Source organism: Syngnathus floridae, chromosome 2 (assembly GCF_059516105.1).
Source record: "Syngnathus floridae isolate MCC-2025c chromosome 2, RoL_Sflo_1.0, whole genome shotgun sequence".
NCBI classification, from domain to species: domain Eukaryota; kingdom Metazoa; phylum Chordata; class Actinopteri; order Syngnathiformes; family Syngnathidae; genus Syngnathus; species Syngnathus floridae.
This window is the reverse complement of record NC_142414.1, coordinates 12911183-12925193: the sequence shown is the minus strand read 5'-3', so window position 1 is coordinate 12925193 and position 14011 is coordinate 12911183. Positions and strand designations below refer to the sequence as shown.

Sequence of the window (14011 nt, the reverse complement as noted above, 5' to 3'; positions counted from 1 at the left end):
TTACAGAATGGATTGAAGCATTGAGCAGAAACTCTTCATATGTTTGCGGTTTGCTGTTTCACAGACAGACAACACAATTTGAAAGATTTCATATGTGCAGAAGCGCGGGGGTCTTCTTTCAAAGCCAGATGCTTGGCCATTCTTTGTCAAGGTCATCTTCTCCTCTGGAATTCATACATGAAACACAAGATCCGACATCATACAAAAAAATAGTGTGTGCCAGTGGTTCTCAAAATTTGAACACCTGTAAAAATACTTATCTGTACTTTTGTAATCACTGCCTTAATCCACTCACCTTCACACTGCCGACCATTTCCTCAAAAGACTTGAACGTAGAGGAGTGTCTGGGAAGAAAAAGTGTATTTTGTTCACATGAGTTTGTATTTCTGTTTGCACTAAACAAAAGTACATTGAGTCATATTTACCTCATAGATGGCACACTCATGGTGTGGCTCAATGTGCTGCTCATGACAAGAAAGCGACGGAATTAGACAGTGAAGCATTATCATTCCACGTTTAGCATAGATGGTAAAACTTACCGCGGTGGGCTTGGAAGGGGCAGAGCTCTGATTTGTTTGCAGCGTGAACACAAAAAGCAGATGCACAAATTAGTAAGTCATTTTGTTTTACTTGACTTAAGTCAGACTTAAGTGGCCAATTTTAGGATTTGACAAGTTTTACCTAAAACTTATGAAAGACTCGACTTGATATTCAGAAGACTTGATACATGACATGACTTGTTTGCTTCTGGAAGAATGGTCCTATAAACACACTCCTAAAACACCAATATCGTGTCATCCGTGACAGAGCAACATTGCACAACTTGTGTAAGTCAAGTCATGACTTGACTGGATTTGCTTAAAATTTAATGGGCTTGACATCTGCTTTTGCTACACTTATTTGTGACACGCTTGAAACTTGAAGGTTAAGGCTTGGTACTTGCGCATATAGTATGTGACTAAATTCTTATCCCTGATTATTATTACGTGGGATTGTACGGCAAATTATTGCTGAGGTCGGGTTTTTTTTTTAGCTTATAGTATTTTGAGTATTAGTAGAGTAGTATTTGAACATCTGACCCCTGTTCTACTTTCACTGGCCAATCTCTCAGATCGACATCAGCATTTTTTTCCCGTTTCTCCTGCTGCTGCTACTGTTGTAAACAGTAAATATTTGAGGGGGAACTCCAGCGTCAGACGATCCCAGCCTGGCGACAGATGGAACAACACTGCCCCCGTTTGGTATTGCATGGCTAACATGCTTGGCTAACAATATCACATACGGAAAGAGGAAGATGCTCTAACTTTCAAAACGCAATGACGTATTTCTAATCACCTGCTTATTAGGATATCGTTCCGAATATATCCTGCCACTAAAAATGTAATTTGGTTTGCAGTCCTTTTGACTGCAGACTTGAAAAAGAACCCCCAGAGGCCACGATTGTTGGCCCCCTACTGGTCTGTCCGTATGGCTGGATGACTCTGCCAAAATGTGCCAGGTGGCATTCAGAAGTCAGCTTGTACTTCACTGACCTCATTGTTAAATGCAACAGCTAACGCTGACCTGTTCTTTTCTTCACCGTGACATCCCATGTAAGTCATATGTCCTGTACTTTCATGTGGCAGGTACTGTAATTGAACCACTTGTGAACAACAGCAACAACACAATTATCTGTCATTGTGTTAATTCAACTGTATCCAAAAAACGAGTGTCCCTGAATCTCAAATTAAATAGTTTTGTGATTGTCTTTCCTTTTCTTTATCTCACCTGCATGCCGCTAATTATTTAAAACCATTATGAAAGTATCCAATGGAGGGTACCTCATCTCCGCCAGCCTTCTGGTGAGAGCCACGCCCACGTTGGACAACGCAGAAGAGGTCACATGACCTGCATGAGTGAGACCTTCCTTGGTCCTCACGCATCTACGGGCAGAAGGAAGTGGCAGGAATAAGAAAAGTGTCCACTTGACACACACAAACATAACAGAAGGCCTGCACATACGCTTTATGCCGGACCTCCCGCTAATACCGTTGCTGCTTGTACTAATTCGGGTTGCAAGGCTATTAACAGAGCACCAATCCTATTGGACTAGGAAAATCCCATCACTTGTTCCATAGAGGAAACCTTAACGTGTGAGCACAACAACAGGGAGTCCCAGATACAATGAATTTTTTTCCACAAAAAACATGTAGAAGAAAACACTCACACGTTAGAGTTGTTGATGTCATCCAGAACTGCAGAAGCTGAGAGATATCTGTAAAGAAACTAACATGTTGACACATCCTGACACTAATCAGAGGGTATTTCCAGGTTATATAATCATGAGCGGATAGTGTATGAGTAGTGTGCAAACGGTGATCCAATTGTTGAAAACATGCAATGAGTGTACTCACGGGGAGGAGGTCTGCACGTCCTGCCAGCCTTTGGACAGGCTCTCCTTGAGGCTAGTGAGAGGGCCCATACCCAGCTGCCTCCTGATATCTGCAGCAGACCTTTCTTTGGTCAGTAGCACCTGCCTGAGAGTCTGAATTTCCTCCTCCATCTAATCACAAAAATGCAGCAAAATGGCCTCAGTGTAGACGCGGCTAGTTTGACGACACTATTCTTTTACTGATAGGTTTAAGGAGGGGGTCAGGAACCCAACCAGGAGTATCTTCAGATTTGGATGAAGAAGATAAAAAAGTCATACAGCTATGTGGGGTCTCACCTTGGCAAGTTCGAACCTTAAATTGTCCTTGTCCTCGTCGCTTAACTGTGCAGGGGGACATCCATTCCCTGGCATGCTGGAGAAGAAACTCGGGGATGAAGTCTCGCCAAAACCTTTAGAAGAATTATAGAAAGTCTGAGTTGAAGCAATTTTGCGTGCCATCATGGCGAGTGGTCTGCTCATTCTTTCTGGTGAAATCACAAACAGGGTTAATATGTTGAATCAAGAGCATTATTATTATTATTATAAGTTCAAAACAAACTTTAAAAATGGTTTGTTGCACAATAGGCTGCGGTCTTGTTTACATTTCCGATGCATGTGATATTTTTTATATTGCACAGATTTTGAAATCTGTTGAGGGGCTGTTGGTGTGACTTTCTATAAGTTTGGTTGTGAATTGACGCTATAAATACACAATTAATTTTCCTTGATAGTGTGTAACGATGACACATTTAAGCTGTATTTAATGAACAGTTTTTGCTTGTATTCTCTACATTTGATTATAGTACAGTTTGGATGGACTTGCACTGAGATAGATCCAATGCACACGGAGCTGTCCGCAGTTTTGAACTCAATGCGAGTTGTGGCTAGTGGCTAATGCTACCAGTTGCACACAATGCACACAATGTTAGCTGAGGGAGATAGAAAAAGATAACTATATTCATATAACTATATTCAATTGGTCATAAATTAGCATATATGTCAAAAGATATCAAACAACAAGGCGCTCTTTCTTACCCGGTCGGCTCATGGCTTCGGACGAGGCTCGACTGTGACTGTTTACATTCAATCAGCTCAAGTGAGATAGCAGCGTGAGATGCGCAACACGCGCACACGCACGGGAACACTTAAGGTATTAATGGCAATAGATTTAACACACCCACATGCGCGACACGCACACTGACGTCATATAAGTGAGTCAAAAGTTGGAAAAAAGTGGGAGTCGCTGATGATGTAGGGGTACACTTGCCTGCCTTGTGTGCCAAAACCGTGAGTTGAATTTCCGCATATGACGTGCGCGCGCACGCGTGTTTGCGTACGCGTGCGTGTATGTGTGCGTGCCAAAAGTAAAATTATCAATATGCAATGTCCATCAGAGGTTTACAATACTTAAAAAAAAATTAAAGGTGAAAATGTGATTTATTTTTTTAAACATGGCAATTTTGGGAATGTTGAAAATCCTCCCCAATGTGAATGTGAAAAGTTGAATGTGCCATTAAGAATGAATTGTAAAAATTTTGCAGAAAATTTGTGAATTTTCCTCAACCACCGTGAATTAAAGTGAACAACTAAGCTTTTCTTGTGAGTTAAATGCGTATGGCATGCATAAAACAATGAAAGAATGAATTCCATCCCAATGTTTCGGAACATTTATTCACCAACAGCAAATTGAGATCAGTGATCCACATGTTTTCTTCCAGACACACGATAACCATGCTACAACATAAATGTTTCTTGTACTTTACTGTTTTGAGGCGGCCTGTATGCACAACCAACCTGAAGTCCATTATAAGTCTCCTCGCACAATTGAATGGTTACAATACAACACTGCACCAGTTAAAATGAATTTCCACCACAAAGTATAACATAAATTAACCTCAGTGGATTTTTCATAAAACCAATTCACTATAGTTGCACTCAATACTGTCCTCTTTTGCCGGAGTCATTTTTCGATCACGGATCTGTTGTATTTTTTTTTTCCATTTCTTTAAGTGCATTCAACTTACAACATGTACAGTAGCATCTTCTCAATGGAAAAGCCATGGGACGGGCACTACAGTATGTTTCATCAAGGGGTTACAGGAAACATCATACGAAACATCCATACTGTTAATAGCAGAGGTTGGACAGTCGCACGCAGCTCAGCGCTTGTAAACCATCGAAAACCGTATCGAGCCGAGTGGCAAATGGAAAACTTACAGTACCGTGCGGGATTTGCATACGTGTGGCCATTCATGCAAATCCAAATGATGCAAGTGTGTCAAAATGAAATTCTGGTGGAGATACCAGATCACTGACTGTGCTCCGTGCCAGCTGTGCAGATTTAAAGGCGTAGAGGAGCAACAACTCTATTGACAACTAATCGATTATCAAATTAATCGACAACTATTTTGATAATCGATTAATCGTTTAGAGAACTTGTTTAACTGAAACTAGACCAAAATCTTGGAATTTCAGCCTCTCATCGGTAAATTTCTGTTTTCCTCCATGAAAACAGACTGATTATCAAAATAAGATATTTGCTTTTAGGATGGAAAACAAAGATCAATAATTTTGCTGATTTTCTGGCAAATATTACAGACCAAATCAGAAACTGAATTATTACCTTCATTGTCAAATTGAATCACTTTGGGTGGAATTTATAGATTTTCTTTATCCGATTAATAGTTGCAGCCCGAAAAACAAATCAACAATGATCACAGATATCACACTTCCAAACACATGAACTTCAAAACAAAGTGAACAATTATATTCCTCTCAAAACAAGATGAACAATTATATTCCTCTCAAAACAATAAAAAAAATTAAGCGGTTGCGGCCATCGGAATTACCGCACAACAAGATAAATGTAATGTTCTTCCTGACACATGACCTTCTCTTTCAATCTTTCCGTAAAAACAAAAGACAGTCTACTGATATGACAACATTCCTCTCAGGCATAGAGGACAAAATGACCCGGACACTGTGAAGCGACTATCAAAGAAATGAGAGTGAATTCACGACGGCAGCCACATTTTTCCCGCTGCTTGACAATCGGTTTGTAAGCCCAATGCCACGGAGAGCCACACCGCTCTCAAATCGCACACCGTACTCATGTAGACATAATTGCACGGAGAGAGTCAAAATGTTGCCAGAGAGGAAATATGCTGCATGCTACACAACAACACACAATGCGGGATTAGTGGGACGCGGGGAGGAATTAGAAAAGAAATGAAAATATGATTTCTTGTCATACTCTGGGCAAATAAATAGGGAGTTTGGGGACGGGAGGGGGTGTAAGGGATGAGTAGTTCTTTTGATGGACCATGCTGACTAGTCTCTGTCCTCTGCATGGGCCTTCCTTGTGAAAGATGGATTCTTTCCCGTCATCGTGGCGCAGGGGAGCAGGTGGGACCGAGGTGAGGAGGGACAGACGGACAGACGGATGGACGGGTGCGGCCGTTTAGTTGAAGCCGGTGTCGGTGTGGTAAGAGTAGTGGCCGTCTGACGTCAGCTGGGTGGTCTCTGTGGCTGTGGGCTGAAGCATGATGGGCTCGCCTCCCGCCTCTGCCGGAGACACCAGAAGAAGGGGCGTTGAAATGTTTGGGAACTTTCTTTTTAAACATAAAATTAACAAATACAAAATGTATCGTACAAAAAACTAAAACTAATATTAAAACAACAAAAAATCAAGTAAATCAAATATTTTTGGGGAAAAGTACAAAGTAACAAACCCTTCCCCTGCAAAAAACATTAAAAGACAAATTAAAATAACTGAAACTGTATTTTAAAAAGTCAATACAAAATGACAAGTAACTATAATGAAAAGCCCCAAAATATTATAAACCTGGTTTCAATGTGGTGCAGATCCCAACGATTGTGAATTGATGATCGTGTGCAAGTGAACACTGCCCTCTGCTGTCAACTTGCGGTAACTAAATGCTATATTAGTACTTTTCATTGTAAAATTGCAGAAACAACGCAGGCAGGCCTTAAAATGTGTGACTGCAGTGCCATTTTCCTTGCTGCAATTTGAAAGACAATCGACCGAAGATTATTGCTTTTATTTTTGCTGAAACACATCATGTTTAAACGAGTTTTTTTTTTGGACAATCATAGAATAATACATTGCATCATCTAGAAACTAGTCATTTCTAATGTGACTATTTTACAAACAATAATCATATTAAGTTACTTATCCTAGTCACTATGCGTTGCTATTGCGGGTAGAATGAGTCACATGGACCCCAGCTTGGCCCTAACTATTGGCAAGGGAAATGTGCAAATAATTGATGCTCATTATAATTGCCCTGGAAAAAACAAACTTGAATAAGCAGGTAATCAGGTAAAAAAAAAAAAAAAAAGACATCAGGGGTTGCAGGCTCTAGTTTACTATATACTGTAAAAGCCTACGAAAAAAGGTGACTAAACCGTAGGCCTCTTGCCACACAGCGAATAAAAAGTTAAAAGGTGCGCGTTGTTCTCACCTCTCTCGTCAGATTGCAACTGGGCTTCCAGGTCCTCCGGGGACACGTAAAAATCCTGTTCCTGGCCCTCCCGAGGCCGAGGTTTACATTTTCCGCAGCAGCAGTTGCAGCAGCAGCACAGGCAGCAGCAGAAGTAGCAACCAGTGGCCAGGCCGCAAAACACAAACAGCGCCTGCAAAAGAGTTCCAGTTTGATGGCCGGTGTGTACGCATGCACACAAAAGAAACGAAAAGAAAAAAAGAAAATGTTTGCTTTGTATCCGAGCTTACCTTTGCCCACCAGCTGGAAAGGACAAAATAAGTGTTGACGTTCTCCTCTCCAAACTGCTCAGCCACGTACAGTCCCAACGAACCGTATTTGTCGTAAATGTTGCGCTTCGTGGGATCATTGAGAATGGCGTGGGCATTGTTTATCTCCTTGAACTTATCTGCCGCTTCGGGATTGTCAGGATTCTTGTCAGGGTGAAACTTCAAAGCCAGTTTCCTGCAGGGAACACAACCACATCATACATCTATCCAAGTTGAAAACGATTGTTATTTTTTAATTTGCTCTCACCTGTAGGATCGCTTGATGTCATCATTCGTGGCAAGTTTTTCCACTCCAAGCACATGATAGAGAGACTCACCAGCAGTGGACAGAGAGCGCTGCCTCTGATGCTCAGCCATGATGCCTCACGTCCACAGGCTGGAAACACACGCAAGCAACTATATGTTGTAAATCATGTATCGTTATCCACGATATGGTCACATGCGAGCTGGATCCTGTCCCGGTTGACTTGAGGCAAGAGACAATAGACCAGTGATTCCCAGTCATTGAGCCATTAGAGACCATCAAGTGCACCATGGGAAATGATCCAATTATAATCCATTGATCTGAAAATAATAATTAACTACAAGTAATGTCTGTCTTAATGTCTATCCTTGTTCCACTTACAGTATGACAATATTTTACAGTTAGTAGGTAATAGATATGGTAAATTTTATGAGATAAAAAATGAGTCTAGACTACCATTTTTTTCCAGTGTACAGCAGATCATTTTGTGACATTCTCATTGGTGCAGGAGTTTTTAACTGTACATATAATTTGTATTGCAGACTCATGTAGTCATCTGCATGAGAATGCACCAAAAAACAGGAAGTCCTAAATTTCGAATCATTTCACACATTTCACAACCCAAACATACATTGCAATGTGTCTACGGAACTGTGGTTTACACAACTGCAGGTCAATGGTCAAGCCTTATTTGATAGTCTACCACCACTAGTTAGAATGACTTGTAATCCCACAACAACCACGAATTAGAATGAATTGTAATCCCTCAACAGGTGGTCAAGGCTAGACACAGCCACCTTAAATCGCACTTTAAACCGCTAAAGCACATTTCTACACGAGCTACCAATGACCACGAGGTCCAGGAACTAACAACTAACCAACAAGTAATCGATTATCTAATTATTTACATTATCCACTGTTTATCTGAATAACAATTTTGAGAAATGATATCGTCATTTTTCTATTCCATTTGCAGTATGAAGAAAAGACAAGCGCTACAGTCTTCACGATGCACTGCAGGCCATTTTAGGAGACGATAGTACTTGGGTAGAAAACTCTGGTTCAAATGATCAGATCATCAGCAAGGTCTGAAGAAGCTTGATACCGTTAGAGGGCTGTGATGGTAGGCTAGACCCTCTTTATAAGCCCAATAATGAAGACAGGGAGTGTTGCAAATCAAGTGAGTCAGGTGAGCAATTCAAATCAAATACAACAGATAATGGACCAAGACCAGACGTGAATTCAGGGCAGCAAAATACATCTGCCCTTGATGCAAGCATCGCAAGGTGCAAGTACCACCTAAGGTCACGAAGGGGGTGCATCAGTTATTTAAATATATGTATCATATTTATTTATTCATACATACAGTACATGACATGATATACTGCATTATGAAGTCAAAACTTTGGATATGGCCAACTTTGGTCGGTCTTGAAGACTTGTAGATGAATAATACTTTCCACAGTTGCTTAGTTACATCCTCTTGCCTTAGGCCTCTATCAATCACCTGTCCTGCACCAGACTGAAGACTTGTGTTACCAGATGCAGAAGTGGATTGTGCTTAACCCACATTATCCACCAACAAAATTCCAGCGAGCAAAATGTTGAGAGGCTAGCAATTTGAGGAAACCATGAGCCACAGTGGCTGGTGGGGAAAAAAAAGTTCATCCTCAAACCAAAGGCAAAACTAGGTTCTTCAGTGCAGTGGTCACCAAGCAGCTTGAGGAACATTTGATGCTGGCAGCGCAGATAGACTGGGATTTTTTTTTGTCTTTTTCATTTTTAGCTGAATATATAGACCCATACATTACAAAAGGTTTCCAAGTTTTCGAGATGAAATGGTGCTGACTGGAGGGCAGCAGCTGGCCCTGTTCTGTCTTGCGCTGCTCGGCCAAGCTCTGCAGAGTCAAAGGGGGCCAGTGGTGGATTTATGACACACTCCCGCAGTGCATTTCTTACAATCACTCGTCCACTCGCATTTGAACACGCTTCACTTGTCCCAACGGCCTCCTGGTCGGCGTTACTTCAACATAAAACAGACGACGGATTACGAAAAATAAGTAGTCATCTCGATACAAACGGCACAGGCCGCATTCAAGCAGCTTTGTCAAGACGGCAACAAAAACCCGACAGATTGCGATCAAAATGTCAACGAGTGGGATTAAACATCGCAAGGAATAATAATCTCCGCGCATCATCATCATCGTCATCAGCAGCAGCAGCATCCATGTTGGTTCATCCGGGCCTGCTGAGGATGCGAGGCACGGCCGTTGATTTTTCGAAGGGCGCGCGCCGTCGTGTTTTTGCAAAGGCAAAAAGGTCGAAACGGAAAGAAAGAAGACTCACCTTCTACGAAACCAAAGTGTGAGAAGGACAACCAGCAGTGGTCGGGTATCGACGAAGGAAGTACGGTCGGTGTCTCGTGACTATGGCTGCATCTCTACGCGGATTCTCAGTGAGTGTGTGTGGCTCCTATTCCAACCATGGACAGCTGCAGCAGAACGTTGGCCCCGCCCCTTACGTTGAACGACGTAACGTGCGCGCTCACGGTGAACGATGCAGGAGGCGGAAGCGTGCGCGTAGAGAGACGTGACAGTAACTGGACTGAAGTTTAACAGTAGTCTTAATACGCAACTCAACTTTATTCGTAGATCACTTAAAATGAACCTATAGAACTCACTTCGACAACTTTATGTCACGAAGATGCCACCATAAAATGACACTGTATTAACAACCTATAAATAGTCTTATCAAATAGGTGAGATTTTCCAGTGACTGACGGAGGATTAGGCTCCCCAAAGATCCAAGAATAGGCAAATTTACTAACATTCAAGGTTTCGCCTATTACTGTAATTATAATTATTATTATCAAAGTTAAAGAAAATAAAGCAAAGACGACAGAAGACGGGGAAAAAAAGAGAAATAGCTACCTAAGCTTGTTCCTGAATTGTTAACCAACAGGCCATCTGGGAAACTAAAATAAGAAATAATATGACAAAATGTAGTCATCACTAGTGTTTTCAGGTTAACGAATTTTTGAGTATGTCTTCAAACTAAATATTGTATAATTTCTTTTGGCCGATTATTTTCACCTATTTTATAGATATATTCGTAATTAATGTTGACATCATACTGAAAGCGTATATTTTTAATTTCTCTAATCAATTATTGTTGCTTGTGGTAACGTGTCAACAATGAATGTTTTTTTAACTGGAACTCCACACGTTGCCTTGCCTCGGCAACCGTGACGTCATAGTGTCCACCAATGGCTGAGCTCACGGGAATGACGTACGTTTCTATCGCGAGGATATCACATTAGCTTGTCTTATTAGCAGGCCGCCGGCGAAAGGTTCGTTTGGCACGCTCTTGTGCTTTACAGATGTTTTCCTTTCGGAGAAACTAACCACTTGACACCCCCTCGCGTCTACAAAAAAGGAAATAAACACCGGAGCTCGCGTTGGACGGTAGGTTCCCGGGTAAAAGCGAGCTCACTAGCCGGGCTGTCTACTGCCTGCCTTGGTTGAAGAAAAGAGGAAATGGATTTGTTTTGTGATCCGCGCTGGATGTTTACACTAGTTCAGCAATCGAAATCTCTCACCAACCTTCAAAATTCGTTTTATCTCGTCATCATTGCTCATTTGTTATTTTCCCACCCTTCTTATATCCAGCACGTAACATTTTTCTCCTCCGCTGTCTGTTCAGTGATGCTGTAGGTACTTGAAGCGGCCAAACTGTGTCAGTCTTGCTCCCGTCTCCCGGTTTGATGATGAGTTATGCTGAAAAACCTGAAGACATCACAAAAGACGAGTGGATGGACAAATTGAACAACGTGCACATTCAGAGAGCGGACATGAACCGGCTCATTATGAACTACCTGGTGACGGGTGAGGCTCCTCAAAACACGTTGGAGTGAAAGCACAAAACATCAGCAATATGTTTTACAAAGGTACTCTTACTTGTTTTCAAGAGGGATTCAAAGAGGCAGCAGAGAAGTTCCGGATGGAGTCTGGTATCGAGCCCAGTGTGGACTTGGACTCTCTGGATGAAAGGATAAAGATCCGAGAGATGATCCTGAAGGGACAGATCCAGAAAGCCATCGCACTCATCAACAGCCTTCACCCAGAGCTGCTGGACACCAACAGATACTTGTACTTTCACCTGCAGGTACATTTGCATGCAACACAATGACTAAGAGAAGCAGCCACTGCCGCCGAACTGCTGTTCACCGGTGACGTGCATCCAAAATTTCTGTCAGGCCTTCTTCTTCTACATGGCTAACTGGGAATCGAAATTTAGCTCAGACAAACTAAAATCTGAAATATTCTGGGATAACGGAAATGATGGTCCCAGGGTTTGGAGCCCAACCCTATTCAGTGTGTTTGTCTGTAATGAGAATGATGAGAAGAATGATTGTTTTTTTTTGCAAGGTCATACACAACCCAGCTTTATTTCATCACTCCTTTTATCACCTTCCTCTGGTGCAGCAGCAGCATTTGATCGAGCTCATCCGGCTAAGGGAGACGGAGTCGGCGCTGGAGTTTGCCCAGACGCAGTTGGCTGAACAGGGGGAAGAGAGCCGCGAGTGTCTCACGGAGATGGAGAGAACTCTCGCCCTGTTGGCCTTTGACAACCCAGAAGAGTCTCCCTTCGGGGACCTGCTCAATATGATGCAGCGGCAAAAGGTACTCACATTGGCTCCTTTGACCAAAAATGCTGCGTTGATCCACAACATTTACACATCACCAGATTTATCACAGTGAGAGTACACAGACAGTGATATGAGAATATTTGTTCCTGCACAGGTGTGGAGTGAGGTGAACCAAGCTGTACTGGACCACGAAAACAGGGAATCCACTCCTAAATTGGCCAAACTCCTCAAGTTACTGCTGTGGGCGCAGAACGAGTTGGACCAGAAGAAAGTGAAATACCCGAAAATGACTGACTTGAGTACGGGAACCATCGAGGACCCCAAGTGAACCCATCTGCAAAACCTTGCTGTCTTTTACGGGCCCCTTAATTTATGATCAACCGCGTGGCTGTTGCAACTGGATAGTGTGCTAAACTAGATTTTTGGTCAGGTTTCTTGGCTGAACTTGGTCATTTTGACTCTGTTGCATTCAAGCCATACAAGTTACCATGGAGATATGCAGTGGTGCCTTGAAATAAGAGTAACCCAGCAGAATTTTTTTTTTTTTTGCTTTGACTTGTTAGTAAAATTTGCAATGGGGGAAGATGAGTTGTCTTGAGGGTAGACACAACATGAATTAGTCTTATCTCAAGGCACCAGTGTATTTTTAAATGGCTGTTACTGTTTTCCGTGACATCTGATTTAAAACTTAATTTCAGCATTATAGAGCTTATTACGTTGTGTGGCTCACTATTGCTGCATTAATTGTTCCTAAAAAATAATGGAATCAATTTAAAAAACACGAATCTGGTCTTGACCTAGTTTCCATGGTAACATGTTGCTTGTTGTGTAAAAAGTCAGGGCTACGTTCAACCAGAATAGCCAAAAATGGCTTACCCTGCTATTTAGATTTGTGCAACAGCGTATATAATGTATGTGTAAAAAAAAAAACTATAATGCTCAATTTGTTTTTAATGTGTCATCAATAAGAGATGAGACTGTAAATTGCTGTACTATTTACAAAGTAACATTTAAATACAGACGCTGGGTTTTTAGACTAATGTTGATGTCAACAAATACAAGTTGCTATTTTATACATTTCTCAAAGGCCTTGAGTCTGTAGTATTTATTGTGTCAGTTGTCTGTATCGCTGGAAAGGGATTTGATTGGCGCGAAACTGGAATGAGCAGCCGGGTGAAAGTGTGAATGTTTAAACCAGGGACGTCTTTGGAACCATGGAACTAGTTTGACAAGCCCTGAATTAAACAGACGAGCAAAGATATTTTAGACTCAACCTGCGTGCGTGGAATCAAAATGTATTTATAAATATAGAAAGTCTAACTGAATATTTGTGACTCATTGTTTTAACTGTGTTTCCGTTGAATGTGATTTATGGAGAGTTTTGGTCATCTGTAACAATCAACTGTAACATTTCCACTCTATCAATTGTGCTCCGCCAACCCACTTCTCCTTATTTTTTTCTTTTTTAACTGCATGCACATGTCTTTTATTCAACACAGGCACTTGTGCTTTGTTTCTTTTGGTTTGGTTTGTTTACTTCTAAGGATGCCAGATTTGCTGCTAGTTGTCCACCCTTGAAGTTTTTGACCATGTTTTGTCTTTTGCAGAGACTTGCTCTGACATTTGCGAGACATCAGATGCTCGCGTCCCTTTTATTAATCGACATTTCTAAAAGCAGATTTGCAAATAAAAATAACTTTTGCGAAGTATTTCTTTCACTTTCTTTTGTTGTTGTCCTGGGCTTTCTTTTGTATTGTGCCTTTTTTTATGACAGTGGTATAACATGACAAGAATTCTGTCAAAATGCTGAGTTCGGTTGGAATAATCATTTCAACTTTTGGAACAAAAATGTTCTCTTCAGGTCACATTAATGTTAATTAATCACAAGTGAAGGCGAAATAGAAAGAAAACTCAATG

General features: G+C 41.5%; 3 protein-coding genes across 3 annotated transcripts; 1 reads left to right on the top strand and 2 right to left on the bottom strand.

Moving 5' to 3' along the window:
- Positions 1 to 3: 3 nt before the first annotated feature.
- LOC148401847 (tumor protein D54-like) lies at positions 4 to 3722 on the bottom strand. The gene is made up of 9 exons (XM_088369741.1): positions 3446 to 3722; positions 2708 to 2820; positions 2394 to 2542; positions 2207 to 2254; positions 1821 to 1922; positions 540 to 566; positions 426 to 461; positions 296 to 344; positions 4 to 164 (listed from the first exon to the last, which is right to left on the bottom strand). Exons 1-9 carry the CDS (start codon positions 3456 to 3458, stop codon positions 153 to 155), a joined length of 549 nt encoding a protein of 182 aa, XP_088225867.1. The 5' UTR covers positions 3459 to 3722; the 3' UTR covers positions 4 to 152.
- Positions 3723 to 4059: 337 nt separating this feature from the next.
- Positions 4060 to 9966, bottom strand: dnajc5aa (DnaJ (Hsp40) homolog, subfamily C, member 5aa). The gene is made up of 5 exons (XM_088368262.1): positions 9793 to 9966; positions 7450 to 7578; positions 7164 to 7377; positions 6895 to 7066; positions 4060 to 5974 (listed from the first exon to the last, which is right to left on the bottom strand). Exons 2-5 carry the CDS (start codon positions 7557 to 7559, stop codon positions 5871 to 5873), a joined length of 600 nt encoding a protein of 199 aa, XP_088224388.1. The 5' UTR covers positions 7560 to 7578; positions 9793 to 9966; the 3' UTR covers positions 4060 to 5870.
- Positions 9967 to 10725: 759 nt separating this feature from the next.
- LOC148401845 (glucose-induced degradation protein 8-B homolog) lies at positions 10726 to 13803 on the top strand. Its single transcript, XM_088368259.1, has 5 exons — positions 10726 to 10910; positions 11149 to 11330; positions 11414 to 11610; positions 11931 to 12128; positions 12249 to 13803. Exons 2-5 carry the CDS (start codon positions 11210 to 11212, stop codon positions 12420 to 12422), a joined length of 690 nt encoding a protein of 229 aa, XP_088224385.1. The 5' UTR covers positions 10726 to 10910; positions 11149 to 11209; the 3' UTR covers positions 12423 to 13803.
- Positions 13804 to 14011: the final 208 nt, after the last annotated feature.